At 42.4% G+C, this 27,775-nt stretch overlaps 3 protein-coding genes and 1 long non-coding RNA gene across 5 annotated transcripts in view; 2 read left to right on the top strand and 2 right to left on the bottom strand.

Moving 5' to 3' along the window:
* The window catches only part of xpr1a (xenotropic and polytropic retrovirus receptor 1a), a 58,913-nt gene extending 52,994 nt beyond the window's left edge, over nt 1-5,919 (top strand). The window contains exons 12-15 of the mRNA XM_037470694.2: nt 1,706-1,872; nt 1,966-2,105; nt 2,199-2,423; nt 2,714-5,919. Coding sequence (XP_037326591.1) covers nt 1,706-1,872; nt 1,966-2,105; nt 2,199-2,423; nt 2,714-2,771 — 590 coding nt within the window. The 3' untranslated portion in view covers nt 2,772-5,919. The remainder of the gene's footprint in view (nt 1-1,705; nt 1,873-1,965; nt 2,106-2,198; nt 2,424-2,713) is intronic.
* Nucleotides 5,920-7,799: 1,880 nt separating this feature from the next.
* On the bottom strand, nt 7,800-21,126 carry sin3b (SIN3 transcription regulator family member B). Of its 2 annotated transcripts, none has more exons than XM_037469753.2 (19): nt 20,849-21,126; nt 19,598-19,704; nt 19,068-19,221; nt 17,212-17,577; nt 16,653-16,808; nt 16,025-16,153; nt 15,745-15,831; nt 15,482-15,600; nt 14,900-15,113; nt 14,485-14,601; nt 14,062-14,300; nt 13,440-13,623; nt 12,076-12,949; nt 11,611-11,780; nt 11,351-11,524; nt 10,420-10,512; nt 10,203-10,297; nt 9,373-9,571; nt 7,800-9,265 (listed from the first exon to the last, which is right to left on the bottom strand). In XM_037469753.2, the coding sequence occupies exons 1-19, from the start codon at nt 20,957-20,959 to the stop codon at nt 9,029-9,031; spliced, it is 3,825 nt and encodes a 1,274-aa protein (XP_037325650.1). In that variant the 5' UTR covers nt 20,960-21,126; the 3' UTR covers nt 7,800-9,028. The 2 variants fall into 2 exon arrangements, with proteins under 2 accessions (XP_037325650.1, XP_037325649.1); XM_037469752.2 differs by having other exon boundaries at nt 7,801-9,265; nt 15,745-15,834.
* Nucleotides 21,127-21,589: 463 nt separating this feature from the next.
* Nucleotides 21,590-27,519, bottom strand: haus5 (HAUS augmin-like complex, subunit 5). The gene is made up of 19 exons (XM_037469754.2): nt 27,107-27,519; nt 26,917-26,979; nt 26,701-26,733; nt 26,450-26,474; nt 26,197-26,329; nt 25,947-26,106; nt 25,758-25,854; nt 25,080-25,171; nt 24,935-24,989; nt 24,716-24,843; nt 24,553-24,637; nt 24,284-24,417; nt 23,938-24,100; nt 23,645-23,725; nt 23,379-23,524; nt 23,211-23,307; nt 22,739-22,877; nt 22,434-22,566; nt 21,590-21,893 (listed from the first exon to the last, which is right to left on the bottom strand). Exons 1-19 carry the CDS (start codon nt 27,202-27,204, stop codon nt 21,791-21,793), a joined length of 1,965 nt encoding a protein of 654 aa, XP_037325651.2. The 5' UTR covers nt 27,205-27,519; the 3' UTR covers nt 21,590-21,790.
* On the top strand, nt 21,916-23,297 carry LOC134132168 (uncharacterized). The gene is made up of 3 exons (XR_009956705.1): nt 21,916-21,951; nt 22,793-22,899; nt 23,218-23,297. It is a non-coding gene; the product is annotated as an uncharacterized LOC134132168 (long non-coding RNA).
* Nucleotides 27,520-27,775: the final 256 nt, after the last annotated feature.

The following is a 27,775-nucleotide window of genomic DNA, read 5'->3' as shown; positions in this document are numbered from 1 at the left end:
ATGCCACCTGTTCATTATGCAATGTTTTATTCACAAAGGGACACCGACATGAGTAAAAAAAGAACTTCCTCGGTCAATTACACAGCTTTACAAATGTATCTGAGTCAACTCAGTGGTGGAAATAAAGGACCAAAACAATTTGGTTGGTTGTTGTTACATATATTTTTATTTAATTTATTACATTATTCATACTCAGATTAAGGTGGTATGGTTCTTAAGTCATGGATTAATTTGCCCCAAGGTGAGAATCCGTTTTGTTTGTACCTAAGGAAAAAATGTAAATCGCACCAAATTATCCTAAATTAAAGGAAATGTAAAAGAAATGTGTTATTATGAGTGTTTCTGCAATGAGGCCCAATATCTCAAGACATTTAAAAAGATAAAGTTCTCTGGTTGGAGATTTCTAAAATTCACACATTTAGTTGGATCTAATTACCTTCATGGTGAAACCCGGTGGCCATGACAACGGAGGAGAAATTCCTCTTGGTAGCGGGGACTGATTGCTCCTGCTGTAAACTTTTTCTCATCAGTGGGAACTAAGATGAATAAAATCCGTTTAACCCCATGAGAGCCTTTTGGATAACAATAGCACCCGTGTGTGCCTGCATGTGTACAGGCAGAGTAGCTGCAGCTAAATGCGCGTGACAGATAGTGACCACAGTTAGCCCTTACCGGGCTTCCGATCAATGCCCGTCTCACGCTGCTTGACCCTTTAATGGTCTGGTGTAAAACAAATCGGGCCCCCGCACACAACCTGAAGGGTCAAACACTCGCACCCTTTAACAGGCTGGGCAACTCAGATCAGCGGACATTCTCCAGTGAAAAGCGCCTATTGTCCTGGACTAAGTATAATCTACTGCTGGGGGATCTCGGTGTGGCCGTAGGGACGACTTGCATCCCATCGCTCAGCCGAAGGAGCAAACGGCACAATGGGAGCAGCGGTTAACAGAGCAGCGCAGCAGTAACTCCGCGCTAGAAATGTCGCCGCGCTGCTCCCTGGCGTCTCTTTGGCTGATCACGGGAAGGAGAGGGGGACTTTGACAAATGGGAACCAGTCCGGTCTCTGTCTCTGTCCGTGGGAGTCAGCGTGTTAGGCTCCTGGGTGCAGATTTATGTGTCCGCACCCACTGGGGAACGAGCAAATCACCTCCTGCAGGCACACAGCAGCTCAGACGTTACACAGGCCGCTGTAAACTAGTTTTACAGCATCCGCTGTGGGTAGATCAACAAGAAATACTAATTAACATCGTTACAGACAACGTGTACAGTCCGTCACTGTAGTATTTTGACCACAAATGATCAAACCTGTTTGTGTTGCACTGTGCAGTAGTACATCTTACACAGGTTAAGTGATTTCAATAGTCATCAAATCAAACCGTACATTGATGCACAAACCCAGAAGAATAAAGCCTCATGCAGTAAATCTTTTAAAGAATTCATGAGGTTGAATCTTCATGATTTCAGTTGCTGTATGTAACTGTAATCTCCTTCATGAAGAGGTAGTGGTGTTAAAGTCATTATTCCTTTGGTGGAAAATGTTCAGATGTGGCTTTAATAGTCCACCGGCTATTAATGATGTGCCCGTTTGTTAACGAGAGGAGGGCTCCCCCTGGTGGTCAAAGTGTGCAGTGGCTTCTGTACGTCCTCAAGTGTACCAGCTCTTTAAATAGTGCCACTGCACTCGTGTTGGTTCTGTTTGTTCCAGAGCAAGGACACACGGACGCCGACATGTTCTTCTACCTGCTGATCGTATTCTCCACTATCAGCTCCCTGTACACACTGATCTGGGATCTGCGCATGGACTGGGGTCTCTTTGACCGGGGAGCCGGAGAAAACACTTTCCTCAGGGAAGAGATTGTTTATCCACACAAGGTAGAGTCTGATAGTGTAAAATGATGCACACACACACACACACACACACACAGACACACACAGTTACCCTAACCCTGTCTCCCCTGCGTCCAGGCCTACTACTACTGTGCCATCATAGAAGATGTGATCCTGCGTTTCGCCTGGACGATCCAGATCTCTCTGACCCAAACGACCAAGATCCACTCTGTGGGCGACATCGTTGCCACGGTGCTCGCTCCCCTCGAGGTCTTCAGGTGGGTCTCAATCAATCTTTGTTTTCATAACAAACAAAGACCCCCCCCCCCCCCCCCCGTCGGGCCCCACACTGATTTCCCTCCTCTCTGCAGGCGTTTTGTGTGGAACTTCTTCCGTCTGGAGAACGAGCACCTGAATAACTGCGGTGAGTTCCGTGCTGTGAGGGACATCTCCGTGGCGCCACTCAACGCCGATGACCAGACGCTGCTGGAGCAGATGATGGATCAGGAGGACGGCGTCCGGAACCGCTCGGGCAAGAAGACCTGGAAGAGGTCCTACAGCCTGTCTCTCCGGCGCCCCCTGCTGTCCTCCTCACTGTAAGACACTGTAGACAATGTAGACGTTACTGTAGATTTAAAAAAAACATAGAGATTAAACAAATGGCTTTATTCATCTTTAATGTGGCCGGGTCGCAAGTCAATGACTAGATACGAGATGCTAAAGAAAGTTTTTATCGGTTTACTTTTCTTACAACATTATACTATTTACAATTCATCAAATACAATACATAAGTCATTGTCAAAGATAAAATAATGCATTTGCCACTTTTGTCTGAGTTGTTGAAATTAAACCTAATAATGAAATCATGTTTTCAATCCTCCTCTAGATCAAAAAAGGACACCAAGGTCTTAATCGAAGACACGGATGATGAGGCCTTCAGCTGAGCTCACAACGTCACATACATACTATACTTATAAGGACCATTTATATGCACTAACACCTGACCCTCAACCCTTCTCCTTTACAGTGAAACACGAGTAATGACCCTCAGTCCACACCTGTAAAGCAGGGAGGACCTCACACGGTCCTCACTTTGGACATTTGACCTCATCTTTACGTCCCTGGGAGTATTTTCGGTCCTTATAAGTATAGACAAACACACTTACTACTGATTTTAATGAAAGAAACACGCAAAGAAAAGCCTGCTGGGGAAGCACAAACGTAGTCGTAGCTGCAGATGAGCTCAGAGGAGAGACGGAGAGACGGAGAGACGGACATCTTCTGCACACATGCAAACAGATCACACTGCCCTGGTATTACCCTCCTCTTCTTTAAAAATACTTTTAGGAATTTGTGTTTCTTTAGATTTTTTCTTTACATTTTACCGGATTTATTTCAGAGAAGCTGCATCGTTGACTGTTTACAATACTTTTGAACAACTCTAGGATCAACAGGGAGAAGACAAGCCAATCAAAAGACTGAATATTAATCAATAAAACCAGAGGAAGGACTCAAAACAAATCACAGCATATCAAAACAGATCAACTGGTTTCAACTTGTTGATTTTTTTTTATACCTCGCCTTTTTTTTGGTTGAGTTGTAATAACTTCGGTGAGAAATCCCAACTTTTTGAACATTTGATACACAAAACGATGAAAAAAAAACTACTTGTACATCAAAAGGGAAGTTTGGATTCAAACATTTCTAGTTTGTGAAGTTGCTTTGTAATATATTTAATATGTTTTGATGTGCACTATTACTACAATTGTTGTATTTAAGTACTACTACATGTGTTGTTTATACTAATGTGACAAGTTAAGCATCCAACTAATGATTGTTTATGTATTTTATAAGGTTTGGAATGTTTGTCTTGGTTAGCCTTATTTAGACCTCAATTTCTCCCAACCTAAAACAAAGGCCACACCTCGTGTCATGTCATCTTAAAGTGCCCCATTAGATACAATATTTGTGTGTGTGCACTATTGTTTGGATTGACTACCAAAGTTTTATTTTTATGAATGTGTCCAGTTAACTTGCACAAAGCTTGTTTAGAGATTATATTTTACATTTCATTGCAAGTTTTGTTTTTTAGCAGGTAGTTTCTGTCTTGTTGGAAATCCCATTAATATGAGTAGGGTGTCCAAATGTTCAGTTTAATAGTTCTAGTGATTCAACGTGTGTGTCAGTAGTTCTCAAACCGGAGGCAACCGTGCACTTAAGAATGTTTTTGAGCAGCTTTTAAAAGTTTGGGCTACTTTTGTAATGAAAAACAATTCAGATTCTTTTGATTGGGTTTAACTCAATTGTTCTCATGAATCAGAAAGCAAATGGACAATTAAAACCTTTTCCAACATCTGAAGTATGAGAAAACGAGGACACCTTGGATGATCTGACCGAGGTACTTTGTGGCAGTCAAACCTCTTTAGAAGCTGTTTGTGTTGTCGGGTTCAAACACACTCGGCGCTTCTCTCTCCACATGTATGTGGTTCGTCTCTAATGTTCAATGTTTGTTTTTAGTACTTTTAAAAAAAAAAAGATGTTGTGATTTGTTTGATCAAATGTAATCCACTGAGGCAAGTGCTCTCTCTCTTCCTGTTCGGCCCCCTCATTCTGCTCCCTGCGCTCCGTCCCTCTCGCTAAACTACGTCAGCGTCCCTCCGTGAGACGAAGCACAGAGGGACACGCGAGACAAATGTGTTGCAGAAAGTCCTGTTTTTTCCTGTCACGGCTGAAAGTCAAAAAGGCTTCTATGTGCGATGAGTTCAATGTCAACTAGAAGGTCCAGAAGGTTTTAATCCAGATTTGTTGAATACGTTGAAGATGGGTAGCTTCCCGGCTATTTGAATACACTGGACACATATCTTACACACAAACACACACTTATACACACAGCACACATTGCACCGCTCATGTTGGAGAGCACAATTCTACAGAAGACAGTTTTGTAAAAAGACTGTTGTCTCGCCTGCATGCTGCTTTAATTTTTACATTGTACATAGGTCTTAATTTATTTGACATGACGTGTAAATGTGCAATCATTGTTGCCACTGCACATCGATTGATTTCATACGTTGCCATTATTGCTCGGAGACAAGCAGTATTTTATAGGTGCTGGGGGGGGGGGCTTTTGTTTTTCGATTGATCACAATACTGCGCTCCTTCCCATGTGTACATCTGTTGATGTGTTTGTATAAAAAAAAAGGAAGAAAATAACCTCCATAGAACTGGAGAATGTGAATTGGTTGTTCCCTGTTGGTGGTTGCTTCTTACTTGGATGCTGGTGGAGGAGCTGTTAAGGGGGGGGGGGCTACTCTGTCCTCAAACTGTAACAGTGTTTGCACATTTGTGGATGTGCATGACGATATTGTGGAAGTTTCATCTGTTGTCGCCCTGCTGACAGAAGCACTTTGACTCACTGTAGGAACGGAGGACCCTCACAGTGGCGAGATACCGTTAAACTGGTCCCTCGATTCATGTAACAGATCCTGGATCTTTATTTGAAGCATTTTTTTTTGTAGAAAAAACAAGTGTTTTAGTGACTGGGGGTCCTAGCACAGATTTTCAGTTTGTGTAGCCCAGTGATGGAATGAAAAACAGGGTTATTTTGTACAGTACGTGTTGGAATAGATGATCCTCGGCCCTTCCGTCCATTTCTCCTCATGGGTGACTTTGTTTCCAACTGCTTGCTGAAATCCCCCCGTGATGTTAATGTGCTTAATATGTGTCGACCCCCCCCCCCCCCCCCCCCCCCTCCACCTTCCATCTCTTGATGTTGTTCGTACCCATTCTGTAAACTAGCTGAACGTGACAGTACTCGTAGTTTGGTAGATGGATGTTCTACTTTGATAAGATACAAAAAAAAATAGATATAATAAACTAAATACATTGTGACTAAATGTGATTTTAAGAGACATAAAGAAGGAAAAATGTCTGACCCATCTTCCCCTGAATCCCTTTTACGGAGTAGTTTGTATATGTCGATTGTATAACACCGTTCTATGATGGTTTTCCTGATGGTATTTGTATTTCTGTATACACTTTGTTTATCCTGTCATATCTGGGTTTTATAAACCACGATTATTTTTAAAACTCGCTCTGCCTCTTGGACTCTTTATTGAGTTTCTCCCAGTTTGCAGGTTTGGGTCTAGAAGATGTCTCTCGCCTTCTTGGTGGACAAGGAGCTTTGCTGAGTGAGTTTTGTAAACATTAGTACACACAGTACTTCAGGTTTGAGTAGCAATCTCAAGGTTAAATACAACAAACAAAGGACTGGTTAGTGTGTGGTGAAGTAGCACAGCGGAAGAGCTGCTGCCACAAGCCTGCATTGCATTTGAAGGTTGTGGGTTCAAGCCCAGTCTTGGGTTTGAGCCTTTAGCTTTACTTCAGGTTTGAGTAGCAATCTCAAGGTTAAATACAACAACACACAGGGCTGATTAGTGTCTGGTGAAGTAGCACAGCGGAAAAGCTGCTGACATAAGCCCCTGCACTGCACTTGAAGGTTGTGGGTTCAAGCCCAGATGTGGAAATAGCATTTAAAAGAGTTTTAAAGTTTAACTCACATGCTCATGGTTAAATAGGAGAATCAAAGTTGCCAAAATGTGACCAGGACTGGTAGTGTAGGGGTGCAAGCTAGAGCCCAGAAGCCTCTGTGAGCGCCGCCAGTGGGTTCAAATCCCGCTCCTGCCAAGTCTTGAGCACACTACCGCGGAGGTAGTAGTGGGGGCATTGTCCCCACTGGTTGTTTCAGAGAAGTGTACCCTGGGGGTTATGCAGAAACACAAGGTGCGTTCACTTGAGTTATGATGAAGAATCTTTTGAATGATGAATTGACTAAATTTGATGTTAATTGCTTAGCTTTTAGCACTTATTAGCCATGCTACGTAGCCTATAGGGTTCCACCTTTTTGACGGGAGAGAAGGCCAGATGAGCAGATGTGTCTCATTCAGTGACAATCAATCAAGACAATCACATGTTTGTCTACTTCCTGTGGACAACCTTAAACTGACAGTCTGGCACAGGGTGTAGATTTGTTTACCCTTTTTAGTGCATCCACCCTCCAATTCTCTGTTACATTCAAATTCAACTCACTTGTGCCTTTACCAATGCAGGAAGGATGAATAGCATGGTTGATCCTCCAAGATACACCAATCCGTCTCTGGGGCAATATCCCATTATGATTTTTTATAAATGTCAGTTACCCAAAACTAAAGGATTTAGGAAGAGTCACCATGTCCCTTGAGGGTTGAACCCAGATACGATTTAGTGACAGGGACGTGTAAGTTGCTCCATCTAAGATCATTCCAGTCATGTCATGGGAAAATAAATAGTCAAAAAAAGTCAAAATATGTAGGGTCAAAAAATGTCACAGAAAAGGTTTTTTTAAATAATAGGTAAAAAAATATTATAAAAAAATATTTGTAAGGTCAATATATAAAATAATATATAATATACATATTATTAGGGCCAGGAGTCCAAACAAATTATGGAAAAAAATATTTGGTTGAAAAATGTCATGGGGAAAAAACGTTTTTTTTAATTAAATCAAAATTAAAACACAAAATATATTTGGTTGGAAAATATCATGGAAAAAAAGTCAAAACAGTAGGTCCAAAAATGTCAAAGTAAAAAGTTGTAATGATTTGTCAAAAATGTTTTGTTTTTTTAAGAATGTGGGGGAAATAAAATAGTGTCTAGAAAATGTCATGAAAAAAATGTCATAGGAACAAAGTAAAATAAATAAATCCCAAACTTTTTGATCAAAAAGTATCATGGAAAAAAAGTCAGAACATATTAGGTAAATAAATATCTGAATATATCTAAAATATGTGGTTGAAAAAGTCATGAAAAGGGTCAAAGGTAAAATCGCCATTTCCGAGCGCTCGTGGTGACAATTTGCTGGAAACAGTAAATTCCTCCCATCGGTTTTAAAATGAAACTATATTATCCAAAATAGCTGCTGATTGATTTACCGTATATAGCAGTATTCTATTGCCAGCCACCATTTGTTTTTTATTGCCTTAATATACAATATTCATCTATTGTGGTTTTTTTTACTAACACACTGCAACTCTAAATCTTCTCTCACGCCAACAAACAACCTGCAAGTCAACATCTAAGAAGGTCACAACTAGGTTGTTTATTTTATGATAACTGATACAGGATAAATGTTATACATTCTATTTTAACACTGATATTTTGCTTTTATTTTCAATGTCAGTATGCAAAAAAAGACAATACAAAGTAAACATTTAGTATCATGAATATGATACATAATTTGACGGCTTCTTCTATATTAAACCAATTGATTTTAAGGTCTACTTGTTGCCTTGGTGATAACTTGTTTAGCTACAACACAAAAAAGGGGAGAAAAAAAAAATGCAAAACATCAAGAGTTGGCTGACAGCAAACACTGTAAAGAACAACATGATCTTAAGATGTATCAATCAACTCACGTAGATGCATATATAAAAATACAGGGTCCCTGTTATGTATATATATATATATATGCACATACAGTAATAATACATCACTAGTTGTAGAGCCTGTACTGGGCATAGAAACAGACAAAATGAAGAGAGCAGGATACACATACATACACACGTTTACCATTATCTCTCCATATAAACACGCATAAACCAACCAACCAACCAACAAACAGAAGGCTCTCTGGCTTTAGAAGCTAAAAACTACACTTGACTTTAAAAAAAAAAGCGCAAAAAAAGAAACAGACATTCACATTTCTGAAACAAATTTCATGATTTCATAACTTCTCGCATGTTCAACCACTTCTGTGTCCATCAACTTTTAGTGCCACCGGAGAAGCTCCAATATGATGCTGCTAAAGATGATGATGATGATGATGATGAGCTCCGTTTGTGCCATCGTGTCCGACTCGCCCCATCAATCAGGGCCCAGTTCAATCTCACTGATTACTTCACCGTGTTGGTCCTTTTCCTCCACGCCGTCGCTCCTCTCGCCGTGCACTCACTCACTCACTGACTCGCTGTCCACTGGCACGAACAGTCCAGAGTCCGCACTGTGTCCCTTCATCCCTCGGTGGAAGTGAATGAGTGGACGTGTTTTGGGGAGGACGGTGGAGAAGCAGGACCGCCACAGTCTACGCCTGTGTTTAGTGTATGAATGTCCATGCATTTTACCTGTTGTGTTGTGTGTTCAGTTCGTCCACCTCATAAGCCGGCCTCTACGGGGAGACCGGGGCTTTGGTACCGCTGTAATGGACCTGGTATCTGTTCACGGCTTGCCCTTTCAACTCGGTCGCCAGGCAGGTAGTCTTGCAGGGGATCATGTCCTCTTCCTCTTCTCCCAGCAGCCAGTTCTGCACGGAGCGCTCGGCCGCGGCTGTAACGTGATCGGCCTGCCAGCCCTGGTGCCACTTGTCAAAGCGTTGGTGTTGGCCCGCTGCCACTCTGTGCTGCGACTGTGGAAAAAAAAAAAGTGGGTTCAACTAGGAGAAAACGTAAAAGCTCCCAACATCAAACACGTACATCTGATATGACTTGAAATTAAACGTGGACCCCAGCCTACCTTCCTGGCCTTGACCAGCGCTCCTCTGCGGTACATGTAATCCTCAGAGTTCATGACAAACACCATCTTGTGAGTATTGAGTTTAAATCGACAGTCCAGACTCCCGGCGTTCTCCACGCCCAGCTGCCTGTGCCACTCTCTCCTGCAGCGCATCGCCTCCACCTGCCTCACCTGCCAGCGGCGGAAACGCCGCAGGTTCCTACAAGAGGAGACCCATTCATTATAACCGGTTATAACCATTATAACAGGTCGATCGGATTACAAAGGAGGTGACTGACAGCTGAGTTACACATCAGTTAGACACTGTTCCTTTTAAATATGTTATCTGGCATTACTCCCAGTTCCATCTCACTATAATTACATAATTAACATAAACGTTACTTTTCCAACAAACTTTCACCACCTCGAAATGAGGAAAAGGGTGGCCCCTGAAGCTGTGAAATTTTATCGTAACAGCTTTATGAATACAAAAAGATGAAACATTTGAAATACCAAATCACTGTACACAAATACTAAAACGTTTTAAAATGGTGCAAAATCGACCTGAAGCAGATGTATTTCCCACTTTGATATACAGCTAAGTAAGAAGACCCGTACAATGAATGCAATCAAACTGAAGTTCAAACTTCATATTATAATAAAATATATTATAAAAAACAATGGGAAACAAGCGAGAGGCCAACAAAGATATGTTGGATATGCATGGACTGAGTGATCTTAAGCTGCATTATGTATAGTAGACGAGAGGCTGAAGGTTTGGTGTGTGTACAGCTGAAAAAGAGAAGCGGTCTGGGGAAGTCTTAACCTCCAAACATGTTAAATGGTTTTACCTGGGCAGAAACACAGGTTTGAAGAAGTAACCCTCTGCTTGAGAACACAGGCTGGACTCGGTTCCTACAAACTGCTCCATGTAGCTTGACAGGCACTGAGAGAAAAAACAGCAATTAATACATTTCCAGCAAGATCCATTGAGATTAAATGACGTCTGCCCTTTGTTATTATTTTATTGAGGGTCTCTGAGCAGTCTGCTTGTACATGTGTGTTTACCTGCACATCTAATGGGTCATCTGCTTGAGCCTCCTCAGTGTCCAGCAGCTCAATAGTCAACGTCACATGACTCTTGTTTTGGAGAAACATCACCTGATGACACAAATAATCTGTAAACCACTTTGAATCCATTCATAAGACCTGGATTAAAACTGTTAAAAATTCAAAAGATGGCTTTGATGCAAGACCACGGTGGTCCAAAATATGTTAGCGAGTGTAAAGCGGCCATGTTAAAGGTTCGGTCTGCGGGTCAGCATATATCTTCTCATGGTTCACAGTCTGTTCTGTATGGTTGTGTCTGGCAGGGTGAAGGCCATGTACGTGTAACGACAAGGGTCAGTGAGACGGCCGCTAATCAGGTACATGCTAACGTCCCGTGAGCAGGGGTGTTCTAATGTCCATACTCTTTCTACAGAATCGCAGACTCCACATTTAAGGCCGATTAATCATTACATAGAAGGTAAAACTGTCACTAAGTTTGCTTCAAGCAAACTACATCAGATTAATCAAGAAAATGATTCACTTCAAGTAAAGCAGGAAGCAGCTCTCTGAACAAAATATTTAAATAAAACTTAAATTATGAAAGTAACTATGTTTGTTCCCTCTAACATAACTACATTACATTACATGTTATTTAGCTGACGCTTTTATCCAAAGCGACTCACATTGCATTATAACCCGTGCATTACATTTTTGCCTGGGGAGCAATTAGGGGTTGGGTGTCTTGCTCAGGGACACTTCGACATGGCACATGGGGCAGCCGGGATTCAAACCACCAACCTTGCGGCCCCCAGCGCTCTGCACTACTCCATGCACCACCATCGCCCCTTACAGAAGTGTAAACCGCATATTACCACTGATCATAGAAGCTGTTTCATTGCCTCAAACAGCTAAAACGTCAAGGCCAAAAATGTAATTCAGCATTAGTCACCTTGAAGCAGTTCTCCTCAGCCATGACTCGCTCAGCTTTCCACTGGAAGCTGGTCTCCCAGGCCGCTCGGACACATTGCGAGGACAGGTTTCCCCCTGCCGCCCCCCTCTTCCTCTCAGCCAGGTAAAGATCAACCACCTGCAGACACACCTCGTCGCTCACTAGGTGCTGTAGCTGGAGTCAAAAGAAAAGTGGAAAAACGTTAAATGCTGTCAAAGATAAAAGAAATAGTCTTCATTGTGAGAGTGAGCGTTGCTTACCTGGCGTATGATGTTGTGTATGACCTTGTCGATGGTGAAGCCGATGTAGGCGTGGATGGTGAACATCTCTCTCAGTGTGTCTTCATACTGTGTGGAGTCCAGGTTGCCATCCAGCAGGCTGCGCACCATGTCAAGGAAGGCTGGGTAGTACTCCTCTAACTCCACCTCACCTTTGGGAGAAAAGTGTTACGACAACACGTTATAACACTGTCATTAATGCATCCGTGCCGAAGGTGGACTGTGGAGCTGTTGGGACAGAAAGCCGTGGGCAGAATTTGGACCCCGCCCCCTTCTGAGACTCCAACATGAATAAATTAAGTTCAAATTTCCTACCTATAGCGAGGTAGTTCTGTCCTCTAAAACACAACCCCCCAAAACCAAGCTGTGTCAGATGTAGCCGCTGGTTGAACCAACTTAGATGGTAACATTTTGGGACCTGCATATGCGACGAGTAGATTAACTTACTGGGCTGTTTGAGGCGGAGCTCCATGGCCAGGTCACATGACTTTTCTCTTCTTCCATCTGCCATGAGCAGCCTCTCGCTGTTCTGCTCAGCTCGGTGATCCAGCAGCTGCCGCTCTGCCTGCTGGTAGACGCGACGCAGTCGGGAGCACAGGGTCTGGTGCAGCCGCAAGAAGAAATACCAGTTGTTGTTGACGAAGAAAAGGTTGTAGACGCCATCCATGTCCTTCTGGTGCTCCGCTTCAGGGTCGCGCAGGTCCACCTTCTCCGCGGGTGCACCCGAATCCGTCTCCATCGGCGTCGATCCAGGGGTGGACGAGGCGGTCCCTGCCGCCTGGCTTGTGCTACTGGAGGTGGTGGAGGCCTCCGTGTCAGCAGGTTGAGACGGGCTGCAGCGTCTCCGCCTGGATTCACCGTTGAGCTGCTGCTGGGGTTGGGACTGGGTCAGGCCCAGTGACTGGGCAGGTTGGGGTTGAGACTGACCACCTGTGGCCGCGGGTGCTCCTGATGCATTGTTAGAATTGCCATTTCCTCCTCCTAACCCTGCTGTTGCTGCTGCACCTCCTATTCCCCTCTCTAACCCATCCTCGGGCTCAACCTCCTCGTCTGTCCAGTCTTCAGTATCACTGAGCTCGCCGCGCCGGGAGAAGAACAGGTCAGGGACAAAGTGCTGGATGATGCGCTTGATGTGGTCTTTGTCATCTTTGTGGATGGTGGGCTGACGTTTGACGTGGTAGATGATGAGAGAGGCAGCGTCCTCCAAGATCTGTTTGTCGTCATACGTAAACACCATGTGAGGCTCGCTGGATGAGGCCGCGCCAGAGCCGTTGCGACCCTGCTGCCCAACGCCGCCTTCTTCCGTGCTTTGCTCCTGGCGCTGAGACACAGAAAAACAAAGATGAATGCAGGAAACATTGGGGTTTTTTTAAGGGTGAGTTGCATTGATCCAGAAATGTTAGTATCCTCAGAGATGTGTCCTAATACATTATGTTAAAGGAAAGATGATCAAATAATTGACAGCTACTAAGTTTGCACTGCAGAAGGTAGAAAACAAAACATACAAGGGAATGACAAACCAATGCAAACTCAAAGACAATTGCTTTCTTGCTTGTTCTAGAGCATTTGATCGTATACCATGATCCTCATCAGCTTAACCGTTTTATTCTTGCGATTGTTAGATTACATTCCAAGTAAAAAGTGCTGTTAAAACACTTTGTTAAACTATTACATGGTGTCCAACCTCCAGTGTGGCTCTACAACAACAAAAACACCAGACTGAAATGTAATTTTACATATTTGAAACTGATCTGACTAGGACTTCACGACAACTCTAGTGTTGGAACAGCAGAGAGGAAGTAAGTGTTTACCTCATCGTAGACACTCTCTATCTCATTAAGAAGACTCTTTGACCGCAGGGCCTTCATGTCATTCTGTTTGAAGTTGACTCCTTGGTGATCGAGGGACTTAAGGTAAGCCTTCTCGTATTGCTCCCTCCAAATCTTATTGAAACCCTGCTGGGCCTCTCTCCACTCCTCCTCCTTGGCTTTTAACCTGCAGAAGAACAACATTATTATATAGAGAATTTTCAAAAAGCCACGTATAAATGTGTCCTAACAAAAACGTCTGCTACTGAACTTCCATGTGCTCATAGATTGTAAGAGGGAGCGTGTCAGTTTTTAAGATGCATTCTTAATATGTGAAAACCTTCCATCGGTAAAACGTTTTTTCATGTGCCTGCATACAAAGCACTGAGTATACAAAAAAAAAGAAAAAAAGAGCAGTTGCTGATATAGTTCCCTGTTGCCTCTCAATGGGAATGTCAATTAAATGTGCTGTCTAACTGCAAGCATCATTTTCCTGTACAAATGTTGATTCAACTAATCAATTATTTCTAATACCAAAGTAATACAGACCAAAAATTGAAACTGAAATCTTCGGATTCAACATTTTACCTGTGAAGAAATATGAAACAAAAAGTGCCATCCTTACCTCTTGAGTACCACAGGCACGGCGGTAGCAGGACTCCTTTTCAGTCCCTCAATGATCTCAGGGGCTTTATCGCCATAGATACGATACACAGCGCGACGCTGGATCACCTCAGAGGTGCCGCCCAGACAGTCGTCTAATCTGAACCGGTCCTGGTCCTCTGGGGAGAGACGCGACAGCTTCTTTTGTACGCTCTCTAGCACTCTGATGGTGGCCAGGTTTGTCTCCAAAACAACATCCAACTGTCAGTGGAGGGTTACAGAAACAGAGTTAAAAATGTAGACACCATTTATAGCATTGTGTCAAGTGCTCTATGTGTTTAAGCTCATTATCACCTCCTTTAAAACAGCAGGGACATAAGATAAAAACAAACCTCCCCTGCTTTACCTTAAAGTGCAAATAGAATGGTTGTTAGGATGTACGTACCTCAAATCTTTCATCCTCGCAGCGGTGCAGCTGCTCCTCATAAGGAGTCTTCTTTGAGCTGACGAAGGTGGAGTCCTCTGACCAAGAGGGAAATGACACCCAGGTGTCGTTCAACACCTACACACATACAAAGAGTGAATCCTCAATGGCACAAAACACATTTCCATAGGAGAATATTTCACAATGACATTCTATTCAAACATTCTTAGAAGGAATTACATTTATGCTTGAAAACTGTCAGTCAAAGCTAGCATGTAAACAACAATAGATGTTTAAAAAGGGAAGTTTGAAAGATCTGCTTAGCAAATGTTATATGCCTTAGAAAGTCCATACAACAGCTTGGTTTACAAGAAAAATGTTAAGCAGTGCACTGATCAGCTGTGACGAGTATTTAGGATAATTAAAGAGTGTGTACCTCCTTGCACAGGGCAGTGCGCCCGCTGCATTTAGGCTGCTGGTAGGTCTTGGGCAGTGCTCTGTAGCTGGACCCAAGGCGCTTGCAGGAGGCATAATCCACCTCCCGGCCCCCTCCCCCTTCCATGTAGCGATCCGACAGCCCTGACACAACATGAGAGAGCTCTTTGTCCCCCAGAAATGACTTGAACTGTGTGTATAGTTCAGGGAACTTCCTGGAAAGAGATGGATGAAATCAAGAATAAGAAATAATCAGGAGCAAAAGAGGTGTTTAAGAACCAAGCGCTCCATCAGAATAATCTCACCAATGAATGGTGTCAAATAAAAGTTGTATTTCTGCTGGAATAGTTTGATAATAACTGATCAGATAATATAGGTTAAATGTGTAATGATTACACAAGTAGCATTTGTGTTTACATAAAAAAAGGGTTTAATGGTGCTGAAGTAGTGATGGCAGTACAACTCTTCTGCAAGACCACTCATTGGCGTCTACACTTTCTGTCCACTCCATGCAGTTACTGTATGCAAATATCCAATTCAAAACAACACATATTAAGCTCAACCATCTCTTCATCCAACTCACCCCAAGAAAGGAGTGACTAGCTGTAGCAGCTCTGCTCCCGACACTACTTCCTGGTTAAACAAGGCAATGCAACGCAGGAAGTTCTCATACACCTCCTGGCTTTTAAATAGGCGACGGACCTGAATGATGAGAGGGTTGACAGGGAAGTCAGAGCAATTAATAACAAGAAATTATAAAAACTGTGGCAGTGGGTCAAAATAACAGCAGAAACTGAGGAGGAAAGGAATTGGCATGATTCACTGCCATGGAAACAGGCGTCTTACCTTATCAAAGAAAGAGAATTCTCTTAAGACTCCGTGTTTGCCAACTGAAGCAAAGGACTGATCTTTGGTACAGGAATACTTCATTTTCTTCTAAATGAAAAACAAAGATATTAACAATCTTTATAGGTGTAATTATTATTGAAATGTGTTGTAGTTAAAGCTTTTGAAATGTTTGATTTCTAAATGATAGGAAAAGTTTAATCCTTTTCAAGGACACATACATACACACACATACATACATGGGTGGATTTCCTGAGGCCATTCTAAATGGAGAGTTTACCTTGAGGAGTGGGGACATGTGCTGCAGTAGGACGGGCCTGGGCCTCTTTTTGTTTTGTTTGGTTAGTGTGTCCTCTTCCTCCAGCCTTTTCAGCTGATCTTTGCCTCCTGTCAGGGAGCTGCCTGTGAACTACACAAGATGAAGCACACAGGAAAAGTCTCAGAATTCCCATTCTTAAAATTCTCATCACAAAAATTCCTTGAGTGGGGACATGTGCTGCAGTACAATAGGCCTGGGCCTCTTCTTGTTTTGTCACAACTTTATCACCAAATCAAAATCAGTTATCAAAATAATTGCGAACGAATGTTTTGTCGATCAACTTATATACTAATAATATAAGTAGTTTCATCTTTACTTTGGCCTTGCACTGAATTAAAGGATGTTGAGTAAAAAGCAATTACTTTACAATATGTTGATTACTGAAAAGGTGTAACTAAAACAAAGCTGTAGCACTGAATACAAACATTGAATTACCAATTCTGCATTTTAAAGTGCATTAAAATATGAATGAATGAAATGACATAGAAATTATAGAAAATATTGTTTTTGTGCCAAGAAAGGCTGATATGTTTCAGTCTTTTTGACTATCACACTGTGCTCTGTATCTCTCACTGCAACATCTACTAACCAATGATCTCTTGGCATCAGGTAAGAATTGCCCAAACTCCGCCAGCAAGTCTTCTTGCCCTTTGAAAAGACTGGCAACTTTAGAGAACACCTCATCTTCTGTCATTCCGCTGCTGCCACGGTTTCCTCGACTCTCCTTCACCTCCAGCTGCTCCTTCTGAGTGGTGGTATGGGGGAAAATGGTTTTCAAAAAGGTGAGAAAAGTAATGCAACTTAGAAAAACAGGATTTAAGTTAGAAGATTTGGCTTGGATACAGGTGGTGGTCACAGACCTGCAAACAGGCTTCTGTAGAAAAAAAATGTACCTGCAATCTTTACATGTTCAATTCTCAATTCCACAAAGCTCTTTAGGAGAGGAGTGAAATGACCACTATAATAGCAGTACTGGGAGCCATTTGCTTTGCCTAAAATTCTACAAGGTCAAGTATTTGCCGTAGAATAGGAAGAATGTCCAAAAACAACTTGTAAAATTAACACAAAAAACATGTCTATTTCCTATATGACATAAGATGCAAAGTAAGAAGCAAAAAGTAAATTGCCACATGTGGTCTCCACCGTACCTGATATGTGTGAAGAATCTCTAGAAAGGCTCGGTAGATCTCTGGGTGATCCAGGAAACGGTTCTTAATCTTGTTTACGTAGCTGATGGCACTGTCGAACTCCACAGGGCTCGTCTCTGGGGCAGGTGGGGATACGGACGAAGTGGTCGCCTGGTTCTGGCTCTCTTTGCTGGCCAGGGGAAGAGAAAGCCTGCTGGGAGGCTCCGTTGGTCCTGCTGGGGCTGACGAGGAGAGGGACTCTGATGGGGCTGACTTGAGTTCACTGGTCTGGGCAGGTCCAGCTTCGACGTTGGCAGCAGTGGCAGTACCCGAGGTCGCTGTCACTGCAGGGGTGGCAACACTCTTCCCTTGCTGGCCCGGGCAGACCTGGACAGATGAAGAGTGACGCAATTGAGCTGAATGGTGAAAAGTGCATTCATTGAAGTAATTTAAGTTGTTAACTTCAAGTAGAATAATATCTGCGATACTAGCCCAGGTGGCGGTTAAACAATGTGATGCAAAATCAAAAAAGGAGAATTACGTTATGCTTGAATGCTCCCTCTCATAACATTTTAATAAATGGCATCGGTTTACCTATCTAACATGTAGCGCGTCACAATGCTAGTTGATTACCAGAGAGTAGATGACACTACATTTCCCAACAGAGAGATCTTTGTATGACCCTAGAAAGCGCATGAAATAAAACGGCAGGCAGTAAATTTAGTGCACTATATAGTAAAGATGAAGAGATTTCAGACACATGACCTGTTTCAGTAAAGGATTTCACAACGTTATACATTTATTTTGTCTACTGTTTACTTAAGAATCGTCACACCTATATTAAGTCAAATAGTGAAATAAAAAAAACAACAACATTGCAGGTTTTGGAAAATCAATATGGGGATGAATACAACTTATTAATTTACCCAAACCCAGTGACCATTTAAACCGCTGCCAATAAAGGTTTTGGTGCAAAGCTCAATTCACACTCTGCAAGTGTGTACTTTCTAGTCTTAAGTCTAAGGCTTTCCTCACAAATGCTTTATGTCAAGCTATGCAAACAAGAAAATCTCTCAAAGAAGATAAAAATCATCAGTGTTTGGCCCTAGACAAAAAAACAGAAGGTTTTTCAACACGAGGAATGTTAATATGCATCAAGTGTATATCAAGATTCGGTCCGGCATGTTGGTCTTTCTATGACTGAAATATCAATGTTCTATTCTGCGGCTCTCTATTCATCTCTGAACACACCTCAACGTCATCTGGACTCACTGCATGTGAAACCGATGCACCTGAAACTGGTCACAGGATTCTTTTGAATCAGTTAATACTAAAAAAAAAAAAAGCAAACTAAAATTAAAACTGAATGTGAGTTTTCGAGCCACAGTCTGTCAAAATACTACAAATGTACTTGTGTTTTAGAAAATGCATCTAAATATAAAAGGAACAGTCTTAGAGAAATAGCCATCCAATACACTCATTCATGCGCAATACTCAGTTGCCACTTTGTTAAATACACCTTGCTAAAACTAATGCAGTATAATACTGCAGTCAAGTAATAAACTCCAACTGATGTTATTATGCTCATTGTTTAGAGAGACTGTCCATTCAACTTTACAATGAATAAACAGGCAACTGAGTGTTAGTTTATAATTTGGCATGGTAGATTTAAGGGCTCTTTAAAAACCTTGTGATCTTGACGGCAACTTAAAAAAAGCCCCCAATTGATATTCAGTGCAGAAGAAGCAAAGCTGTTCAAAGTTTAACACAACGTACTTTCAGCACAGCACGAGTTTGTAACGATGCACCTGCTTAAAGATGCATAATGAAAGCATTAGTTTCGTGAATGTATCAACTTCAGCCGTTGAGTATCTCACCTGTGTGGAGAAGGGAGACTGGAGGAAAGCCACCCCATTTTTGGGGACTTCTATCCGATACCCCGGTGGTAGAAAGGCATTGAAGCCCAAGACTAGGTCTGGGTGTCCATGAAAGAGCTGTGACACCCGGTTTATCACCCCCGGAGTGTCGATGCTATTTAAGAGAACAGACAGAGAAAAATAAAAATGAGCTTGTTCTCCCACATGCAGCATGACGACAACCACTTCCTCATCAAAATGTGTTGCAGCCCAGTTTAAAAGAAAATCAGTAACACTTATTATCACACTAGTAAGAGAGAATATAAACTGCTGGGTAATTCATCTGGGATGTTACCTGCAGATTGTTAGTTATTGATTAATGTCCTAAATTGTGTGATTGATCCCTTTGTCCTTATATTTGCAGTGTGAACAAAGTCTATGCCTAACTTCCACAAATTCTGTCTGTTAAAAGACTATATTTGAGAATGCACACATTAAACATGTACAATAATACCAAAAAGAATGTAGTAAGTCCGTTCTCCAATAAATACCTCTGTGACTTGAACTCTTTCATGATGTCGAGAAACTTGTTGTAAATGCCGGGATCATTTGCAAAGCGAATTTTGACTTGGTCCAGATAGGACAAGGCATCTTCCACCTAGAAAACACAGGAAAGGAAAATCATGACTGCAGCACAAATTACAATCAACGTTACCAGGACCAATGGAGAAGCTCTTTTTTGTGCTATTGATGAAGTATCTTGCAAGGGGTCTCGATCCAGCTCATGAACATATGCATTATATTTTGGCACCATTATCACATTTGAAGGAGTGCCCCTAACAAACACTGCTATGGATGTCTCCATGTCAAGTTTTATAAATAGGTAACGTTAATGTTTGCTTCCTTTATAGTCAGCCCGAGTGCCTGTATACGGTGTGCAAATAAATAAATAAAATAGGCGAATACAACAAGCTGCTTTTGTTCACTTCGGCTCAGCTTGCTTTATTCACAACATCCAAACTAGCTTAGATTTATATATATTTTTTAAATGTGCTCACACAAAGCGTTTGTGACCCACAGTCCACATCTAGAGAGGGTTGTTTAACGCTAACGTTAGCCAACAGACACCCAACTGACGACAATAACTCCCCGAACACACGACACAACCCCACGTAGGAATACACACAACCCGTTCGGTCACAGCTGGTCCTTTAGCAGACGGTATCGCGCTGGCGAATAAAAAGAAAGAAAGAAAGAAGAAAAAAAACAACCCCAATTATGATCGTTTTTACCCCCCCTCCCCAAAGTAACGTTACTGCGTTAACAAAGAAAACGTGTAATGAAGCTGCTAATCAAGTGAAACAGCCCTTCGAGGCTCGCCGGGCTGACGTCCTCCACTTTGTTCAGGGTGGCTGAAAGAAAAAAAAAAAAAACGAACAAGGAGGAACTTCCCACAACCGGGGTTTGAGTTAACGTTTGCTCGCGGTGCCTGTTATTGACATCGTAAATAAGAAACTACCTCTAAACTGTGTCACTCCCGTGTCACTCAAGACCTTTGGTGGTTAAGCACGGCTCCCAGCTTTCCTCTCAGATGTCAGTGTTTCGGCCGTTGGGCAATGAATTAACGTTACTTTTAATAGGCCACCGAGCTAACGCGACGTTAGCCAGCCGTTGCTTTCACTACTCTCGACGCCGAGGGTGAGAAAGAGAAAAGCCCTCGAATCCAACGCGACCATCCGACCAACAAAATGGTTCTGACTCTGGGGGGACTTTTCCCCCCGTCGTGTCCGTTGTCTTCTTACCTTCAGCTTCTGGAAGTGCTGCTGCTGCACTTGCTTTTGTGTTATAACGTAAGGCTTGTCTTGCATTTGGTTTATTTGCTTCGCGGTGCTGTGCGCCTGAATCTTCGCCATTATCCCGGGCGGCAGGAGGCTCGAGAGCCGCTACCACCAACTTGAGAAGAGGGGGGTGGGAAAAAAGCCTTTCGCCCGCTACCTCCAGTGGTTGGCTAGCCGACAAACCTTCCTCTCGGTCGGGAAGCCAGCCTGCCAGCAAGCAACCCTACTTTGCCCTAGCTGGACAGTCTCGGCACAGCGCAAGAGGGAGAAAAAAAAAAAAAAAAAAAAAAGGACGGACGGACAATCCAGCAGAGTGGAGGATGATGACAGACAAGCTGCTACTCGCTGCGACTTTGATTAAAACATCACCATCGAATTAAACAAGCCGTTTCGAGAAGCGTCGGAAAATAAGCTAGCGGGGACAATGGTTGCCGTTTATCGTATTTAAAATAACTATCGCCTGTCTCTTTAAATTCGGCGGCAGCGGTCTCGTCTTGGCGTCCGGAAGCCAGAGTAGGAGTGAAAAAAAAAAAATTGAAAAAAAAAGGAGTGAAAAATAGAACTGCGCAGCCGCAGCGGTGGGAGGAGCCGAGTTGTGAAGAATCACATTGCTCCACTCCCCCTTCAATGCTACAAAGGAACAATGTTGCCCGGTGCACGATAGCCACATACTACTACACTGTGTGGTTTTAAAAAAACACATCAGGAGAGACTCGAGCAAATGCTTGGATTCGAAATGCTTTATTATTAGGCACAGACCTTGACTTGGTAAAACATTAGCAGCAGTAATTTGCATGAAAAACAGGAGGGAAAATGAGGGCATTTACTATTGTAGCATTGTCCTTTTGCTTCAGAAAAGGTGCATTGAAGGATCACTTCTTATTTTCTAAAGGCTGATTTTTCACCCTAAGAGGCTTTGGCAGCAAGTTTCCACTTTTGTAACCACTGTTGAAAAGTCAGTCCTCCTTTATTGACATCAGGTAGGACATGCTGGGCCGGCCGATCCCACCTGAATGCATGAACAAAACAGAAGAAGTTTACCAGCAAACCCGACACCCCGACTGAAGGTAATAATCCTAAATAACAAATCACTGATTTATCAAAAAGTTTAAGTTCAACACAATTATCTACACAATTTTTCATGGAAAGCAAAATCAAAGTTAACACATCATCCATTGCAGTGGCAAACTACAGCATCCAAGATACACTTTTGGGTGTAAATGATAAGTGTTAACTTTTCACATTGATATGCAGGTGGACTCCACTAGCACTGTGAAAAGGTGGTCTCACCCCCAGACCTCAGTAATTAGACTTGCTTGTAAAAATTGGAAAATATTGCAGGTGAGAGGGAAGTCTGGGTCGTGGTCGGTTTTCCTACCGCCACAGATGTAAGTTAGCTGATAGTAATATAATGTAACAACAAAATTCACACTCGGATTAGAACAAATCATCTTTTACAGATATTGCAAATGTAACTACACACAGAAAATGAAAATCACCCAAACAACGTCCATAGTTTTGATTATCTCGTCTTTGAAATGTGCCTCACCAGTAAGAGATGGCAGTTTTGACCTGGTCCCCATAAGAAAGGCCCTGGGTGCACCTTTGGGTGAGGCATCTGACTCTCTGTACCAGAGCATCCAGAAGCTTCTGATCTTCTTCCAGGACTCTAGACAGCAGAGCTAAGAGCCACAGTGCAGACAAACAGTACTTTGATTGTAACTAACATTTCAATGTTCTGAAAACATAAATTATTTTATTGTATACATGTGTAAAAACAAACAACAATACACCTTTCTTAGTATGTATTTTAGCATGTTAACATCTTCTTTCTTGTTGAGTTCCCCCGATTACCTTTTTGATCAGATGCGTGCAGCAACTCGGTTTCCTTCTGTATTTTCTGCGAAGTTACAGAGTAAAGTTGCAGTGACTGACGAAGAAAACGTAACTCAAGCTGCTGGCCACACACGTGGGAACACAACTCTTCGGGAGCCTGTGTAAGAAAAAGGAAAAAAGTAAGTTTGTGTCAACGAGAGAAGAGGCAAAGGAGCAGAAATCCGATGACATTAACGTGCACCTACATAAAAGCAGCAACAACAAAAAAAAAAACCATCTACACAGTCAGCGTTTGTGGCGTTTGAACAATGCTGCGCAATAGCTCCCGTTTCAAAACCACCATCTGCATATAACGTTTAACAAGCAACTTTAGGAGCTGCTAGCACAACTATAGCAGGTAACCTTTGCCAGCAAACCATGAAAACATAATTTTATGGTCTGATTCTCATTGTGGTCAAAACACACTGTTTCATTACATGGACGGACTCACCCTGTAGAGTGGGAATTCCAGATTCTGACACAAGCTACTGAAGGTCGGGGACTGCAAGCGATGGATGGACAACCACGATGCCGGGATCCTTTGCATTCTGCAACAACAGAAAACAAGGTGGAATGGCTGGGGTTTACACCTTCAAGTGTCAGGCAACTTTATTCTTACCCATCAACAGTCCTGCGGTCCAAGGCAAGAAGTGAAATCGTTCCGAACTGTCGTGCCTCCCTGGAAATTAAGTTTCTTTGAGTGCCGGCCGCGGTGGTGACCACCTCAAGCTGTGGCGCCAGTTTGCCTCGCACAAATTCCTGTAGCTGCAACAAGACAGAAGGACAGGTGAGAGAATTAGAGCTTTCTTCAGTGTAAACAAGGCCCAAACATTTCCTTCACCCCAATCTTTTAACTTCAGTGTTGTAGATGGAGAACATTCACACCTCTCTGTGCAGACGAATCAGCTCCGTCTTGGCGGTGGAGTTACCCTTTATCAGACCTCTGATGTGCTCCTGTCTGAGAACCTGGACAAAAACAGAACGGGTTTAATAACATATGTTGATACGCTGATGCCTCTGCGCATTCCCATTTGCCAAAGATTTGGCCAATCAACATGTTTATGTAAAGTTCACATCACACATCATTAATGTGAATATACGTTTCGAAACAAATACATGTGCCTTGATCTAGAAGTAAACCTGGTAATTGAGGTGTCATATTGTCAATTGACTCTCACCACTTGTTGTCTGAAGTCAAGGATGCTCTGCCACTGGCTGTGAAGGTTCCTTAGCACCTCCTGTCGGCTTTTAGCATGCAGATCAAGTTGTTTACACCTGTCTCTGATTTGATCCCTGGCTGCTGCCTGCATCACACACAGAAGCTCCGCCTCCAGAGCTGACCTGTCAGAAAAAGGGGGAAAAACACTCCCTTTAGATATACCAATCTCCACGTTGAAACCAGTCTACACATTTTTCATACATTGACTCAATTATTCTATACGTTTAGGGGAAAATACACCCTTTGCACTATGTGTGGGGACTTCATCAATCAAACTCACACTACAGTACAGTGAGTCTTCTTACAGTGCCATGGTGTCATTGTGAAGCTCCAGCTCAGCTTTCTTCTTACGGGCCTGCAGCTGGTTTTGGAGCTGCTGGACTCTGGAGCGAGACTGGGCCAATTCCACGAAACTGTGCTCCACCTCTTCCCAAGCATCCTGAAAACCAAAACAAACTTTCCACACAAATTCCACAAATAATATGTTGCAATCAGAAATGCCAGGAAACACATTAAACATGTTTTATACACTGCTATGATTTCCCCAAATATCAAATCACAGTGTCTATAGCACCTCTAAGAGGGACTTAACCGATGGCAAGTCATGATCCTCTTCTGCTGCTGACATGTCCAGCAGGCGATGGCTTTCATAGCGGAACCTGCAATTAAAAGGTTTTATGAATACTCTGATACTGAAAACCGTGGCGGTTTATAGGAAAGAATTATAAAAAGTTTACCGTAGAACAGAAACATCCTGTGCTACATCCAGAGAGGCTAGTTTCTCCTCTAGTTCCTTCTGCTCTCTGGAAGCTAAATGTTCCAGTGCAGAGAGGACATGGTTTGGAGGATAATCACACAACATGTTCTGATGACATAACAAACAAAAGTTGTTAATTTAAGGTGAAACTGTATTGAGTACAAAAATGTTGTGTTTAATGTAATGAAAATAAAGAAACCTCCACAGCACTCAGCCAATACTGAAACTCAGCAGTCCTTTGTTCCCGAGTTATGCTGAGAAATAACAGTGATAGGTTAATTCAAGAAGGGGAAAGTTGACAGTATTCTGAAAGACTTGAGTTCCGTATCCACAGTGTTTCTTACTGTTTGGCTGCAGAGTTTGTAGTTTTAAGTTCACTCTCTTGTAAAGACTGATAGAAGTGGACCCTGTCATCACACAGCTTTCTTACTTCACGCTGAAGAGAAAAATAGAAAAGAGAGGATTTCCTTCAGTCGAAAGGCATCTTGGTCTACAACTATCATATTTGCGCATCTAAGGGTTGATCGACTTGTATGACTTCAAGAATATAGAAGTTTTTTTTGTTGCAAAGCCTATGTGCATCTCTACCAGCTCTACTGCTTCAAGCTAGTCTAGTCTCAATATGGCATGACAAGATATCTAATGAAATAGCCAGCAGTAATATGTAGCTGTTCCCTTTCCAAATTGGACTTGTGTGTTGACAATCCCTCATTTATTCATTGCTCCCTTATATTATACTGTATACACTGTGTAGTTTACAGTGAATTTATTTAGATTGTATACACTCAATTCCTCATCCTTCACAGCGTTATATCTGCAGTCATATTGTGTAGGTGTTAGAACATTTTTTCACAAATTTGGAGACCAAAATAAAATGAGGAACTGTAAACATAGTTTACATTATGGTGTTTGAGCATTTTTGTCTATTGACTATTGACTTAATTTTTGAAACATGTATTAGTACAAGTACACCACTTTTGCACATGCAATTCAAATACAAACAAGATTTGGGCAGCTCTTACCAGGACTTGTGCCTCTGCTGCAACTTGAGAGTCTAAGTTATCGACATCTCTGCTGCTGGGGGGTTTATCATCAAACAATACTTCAATCTCTGCTTTCCTTTAAAAACAAAACACAGTTCTCACTTAATATGGTTGTGTACATGATCTAACTTGATTCATTTCCCTTCCTCATTTCTTTTTCTGACTTACCTGGCAATTTCTTCCAGTGCCTGGCAGTGCCCATTGACTTTTTGCGTGTCTGCGGAGAGCACCCTGCGGCCTAAGATGCAGCGTTGCCTATAGGCCTGCATAAGAAGCTCTCTGCGCCGACTGTCCTCCACCTGGGCCCAGGTATGGCTGATGGACTGCTCTGTTAGTAAATAGTAGATAATAACGGTGTAAGAGATCACTTTAAATATTGTTAAACGGTGCGACCCCTTACTACACCTGCCAAACTAACCTTGTGTGGCCAACTGTTCCTCTGTTCCACTAAGCTGAGAGTCCAAGTGACTGATCTTGGCTCTCAGCTGCTCTATCTTGCTCTGAAGCTCTCTCTGCTTGGCAGCATCACTCTGGCCCTCAGAATGCTTCAACTGAACATGCAAAACACAACAGCAGATAAGAAAACCTGACACATTTTACTGTATTGTTGGCTGTCACTAAGTTTAAGATGTCAGCATTAGTGTGATCACCCAAAATAAGTATTAGCCTACCTCTTTGTCTTGAAGAACTTTATACCTTTAACATCATAATGTCAAGGAAATAGCTGGGTAAATGCTAAACACAGTGTGCATGGTGGATGAGAGAAATTCTGTGTGCACTGTATACACACATACAAACAGCAATGAGTGATACACTGTATATTCTGTCAAAATGTTGTCCCGTTGACATTTACATGAGTAACTACATGGCCAAACTACACACGTTGAGTTGCCATGGTAACCGTCAGGGCAGTAAAGGATACCACTGGAGGTTGCCACGAACGATCCGCACCTTCCTGGAAAAACAAGAGAAACCGTCGGACAGGTGTGATCCATCATTTCTCATCTTTCAAGGTGAGACCGTAGTGTATTTTAGAGATGAAGGCAGTTATCGGAAGCCACTGTGTTTTTCATGCTGACAAGACAATTACTGCAACAGTGTTGGCATACAACTCTAGAATAGTGAGTGGACAACTAACCTCTGTTGAAAAACGTGTTGGATGACATATCTCCATATCGACTTTCCTGTCCCGATACAGAGTCTATAAAAGGAATGATCGACATTAACTTTTGTCACGTCTGTTCAAAGCTGCATCACCATCAACCGTGAGGACCTCGAACAATACGCTTAAGCACTAACATTGATCTTTAAAAATAGCGGATACCTACGTTTTGAAGTAGCCGTCATTCGGCAGACAATCCGGGGGCAGGTTAAACTCCTCCGTCGCCCAACGTTTTAATTCCGACACAAGATTTTTGTCCGCCATACCGGGAGACCATAGAAGGTAACACAACTTGTGGAGAGCTCAGTTACCGTTACCTAGCTAGCTAACTAGCACCACAGTCGGGCCACTAGTTGTGTCAGCTAGCGTAAGTTCAGCGGAAACTCAAGTCGTTGACCACGTTTAGCCAACTTGAGTCCTTATACTCACCGCGTTTGTGCCGATAATACAATTTTACCGCAATACCGCTACGCGTAAAGTACTTGGTAATGACAGCATTTGTTTTGCTTGTAATCACAACTTTCAACTTCCCGCCCGTTCGCAGCATTTCCTGTCAGCATATCCGCTGAGACAGCGCCCCCTAACGGCTGTAGGCAGGGTTACATAATTTTGTTTATGTGGTTTTATTAATCCCACTAAATAATGAGAATAACTGTAAAAAGTAAGTTGATTCAACTTTCATTGTTTTTATCAATTTGTATTATGATAACTTAGTGTGTGTTTTATTGGTAGAAATTTCGGCACATGGAAAATGTAATTCAACCACAATGAGTGAATCAGTCAACTGTCAAGTAAAAACGTAAGCATGTTAAATATTGGACAACAAACACAAGAA

This window comes from Pungitius pungitius, chromosome 7 (assembly GCF_949316345.1).
Source record: "Pungitius pungitius chromosome 7, fPunPun2.1, whole genome shotgun sequence".
NCBI lineage: Eukaryota > Metazoa > Chordata > Actinopteri > Perciformes > Gasterosteidae > Pungitius > Pungitius pungitius.
The sequence above is the reverse complement of the archived record's forward strand: the minus strand, read 5'-3'. Positions and strand labels throughout refer to the sequence as shown.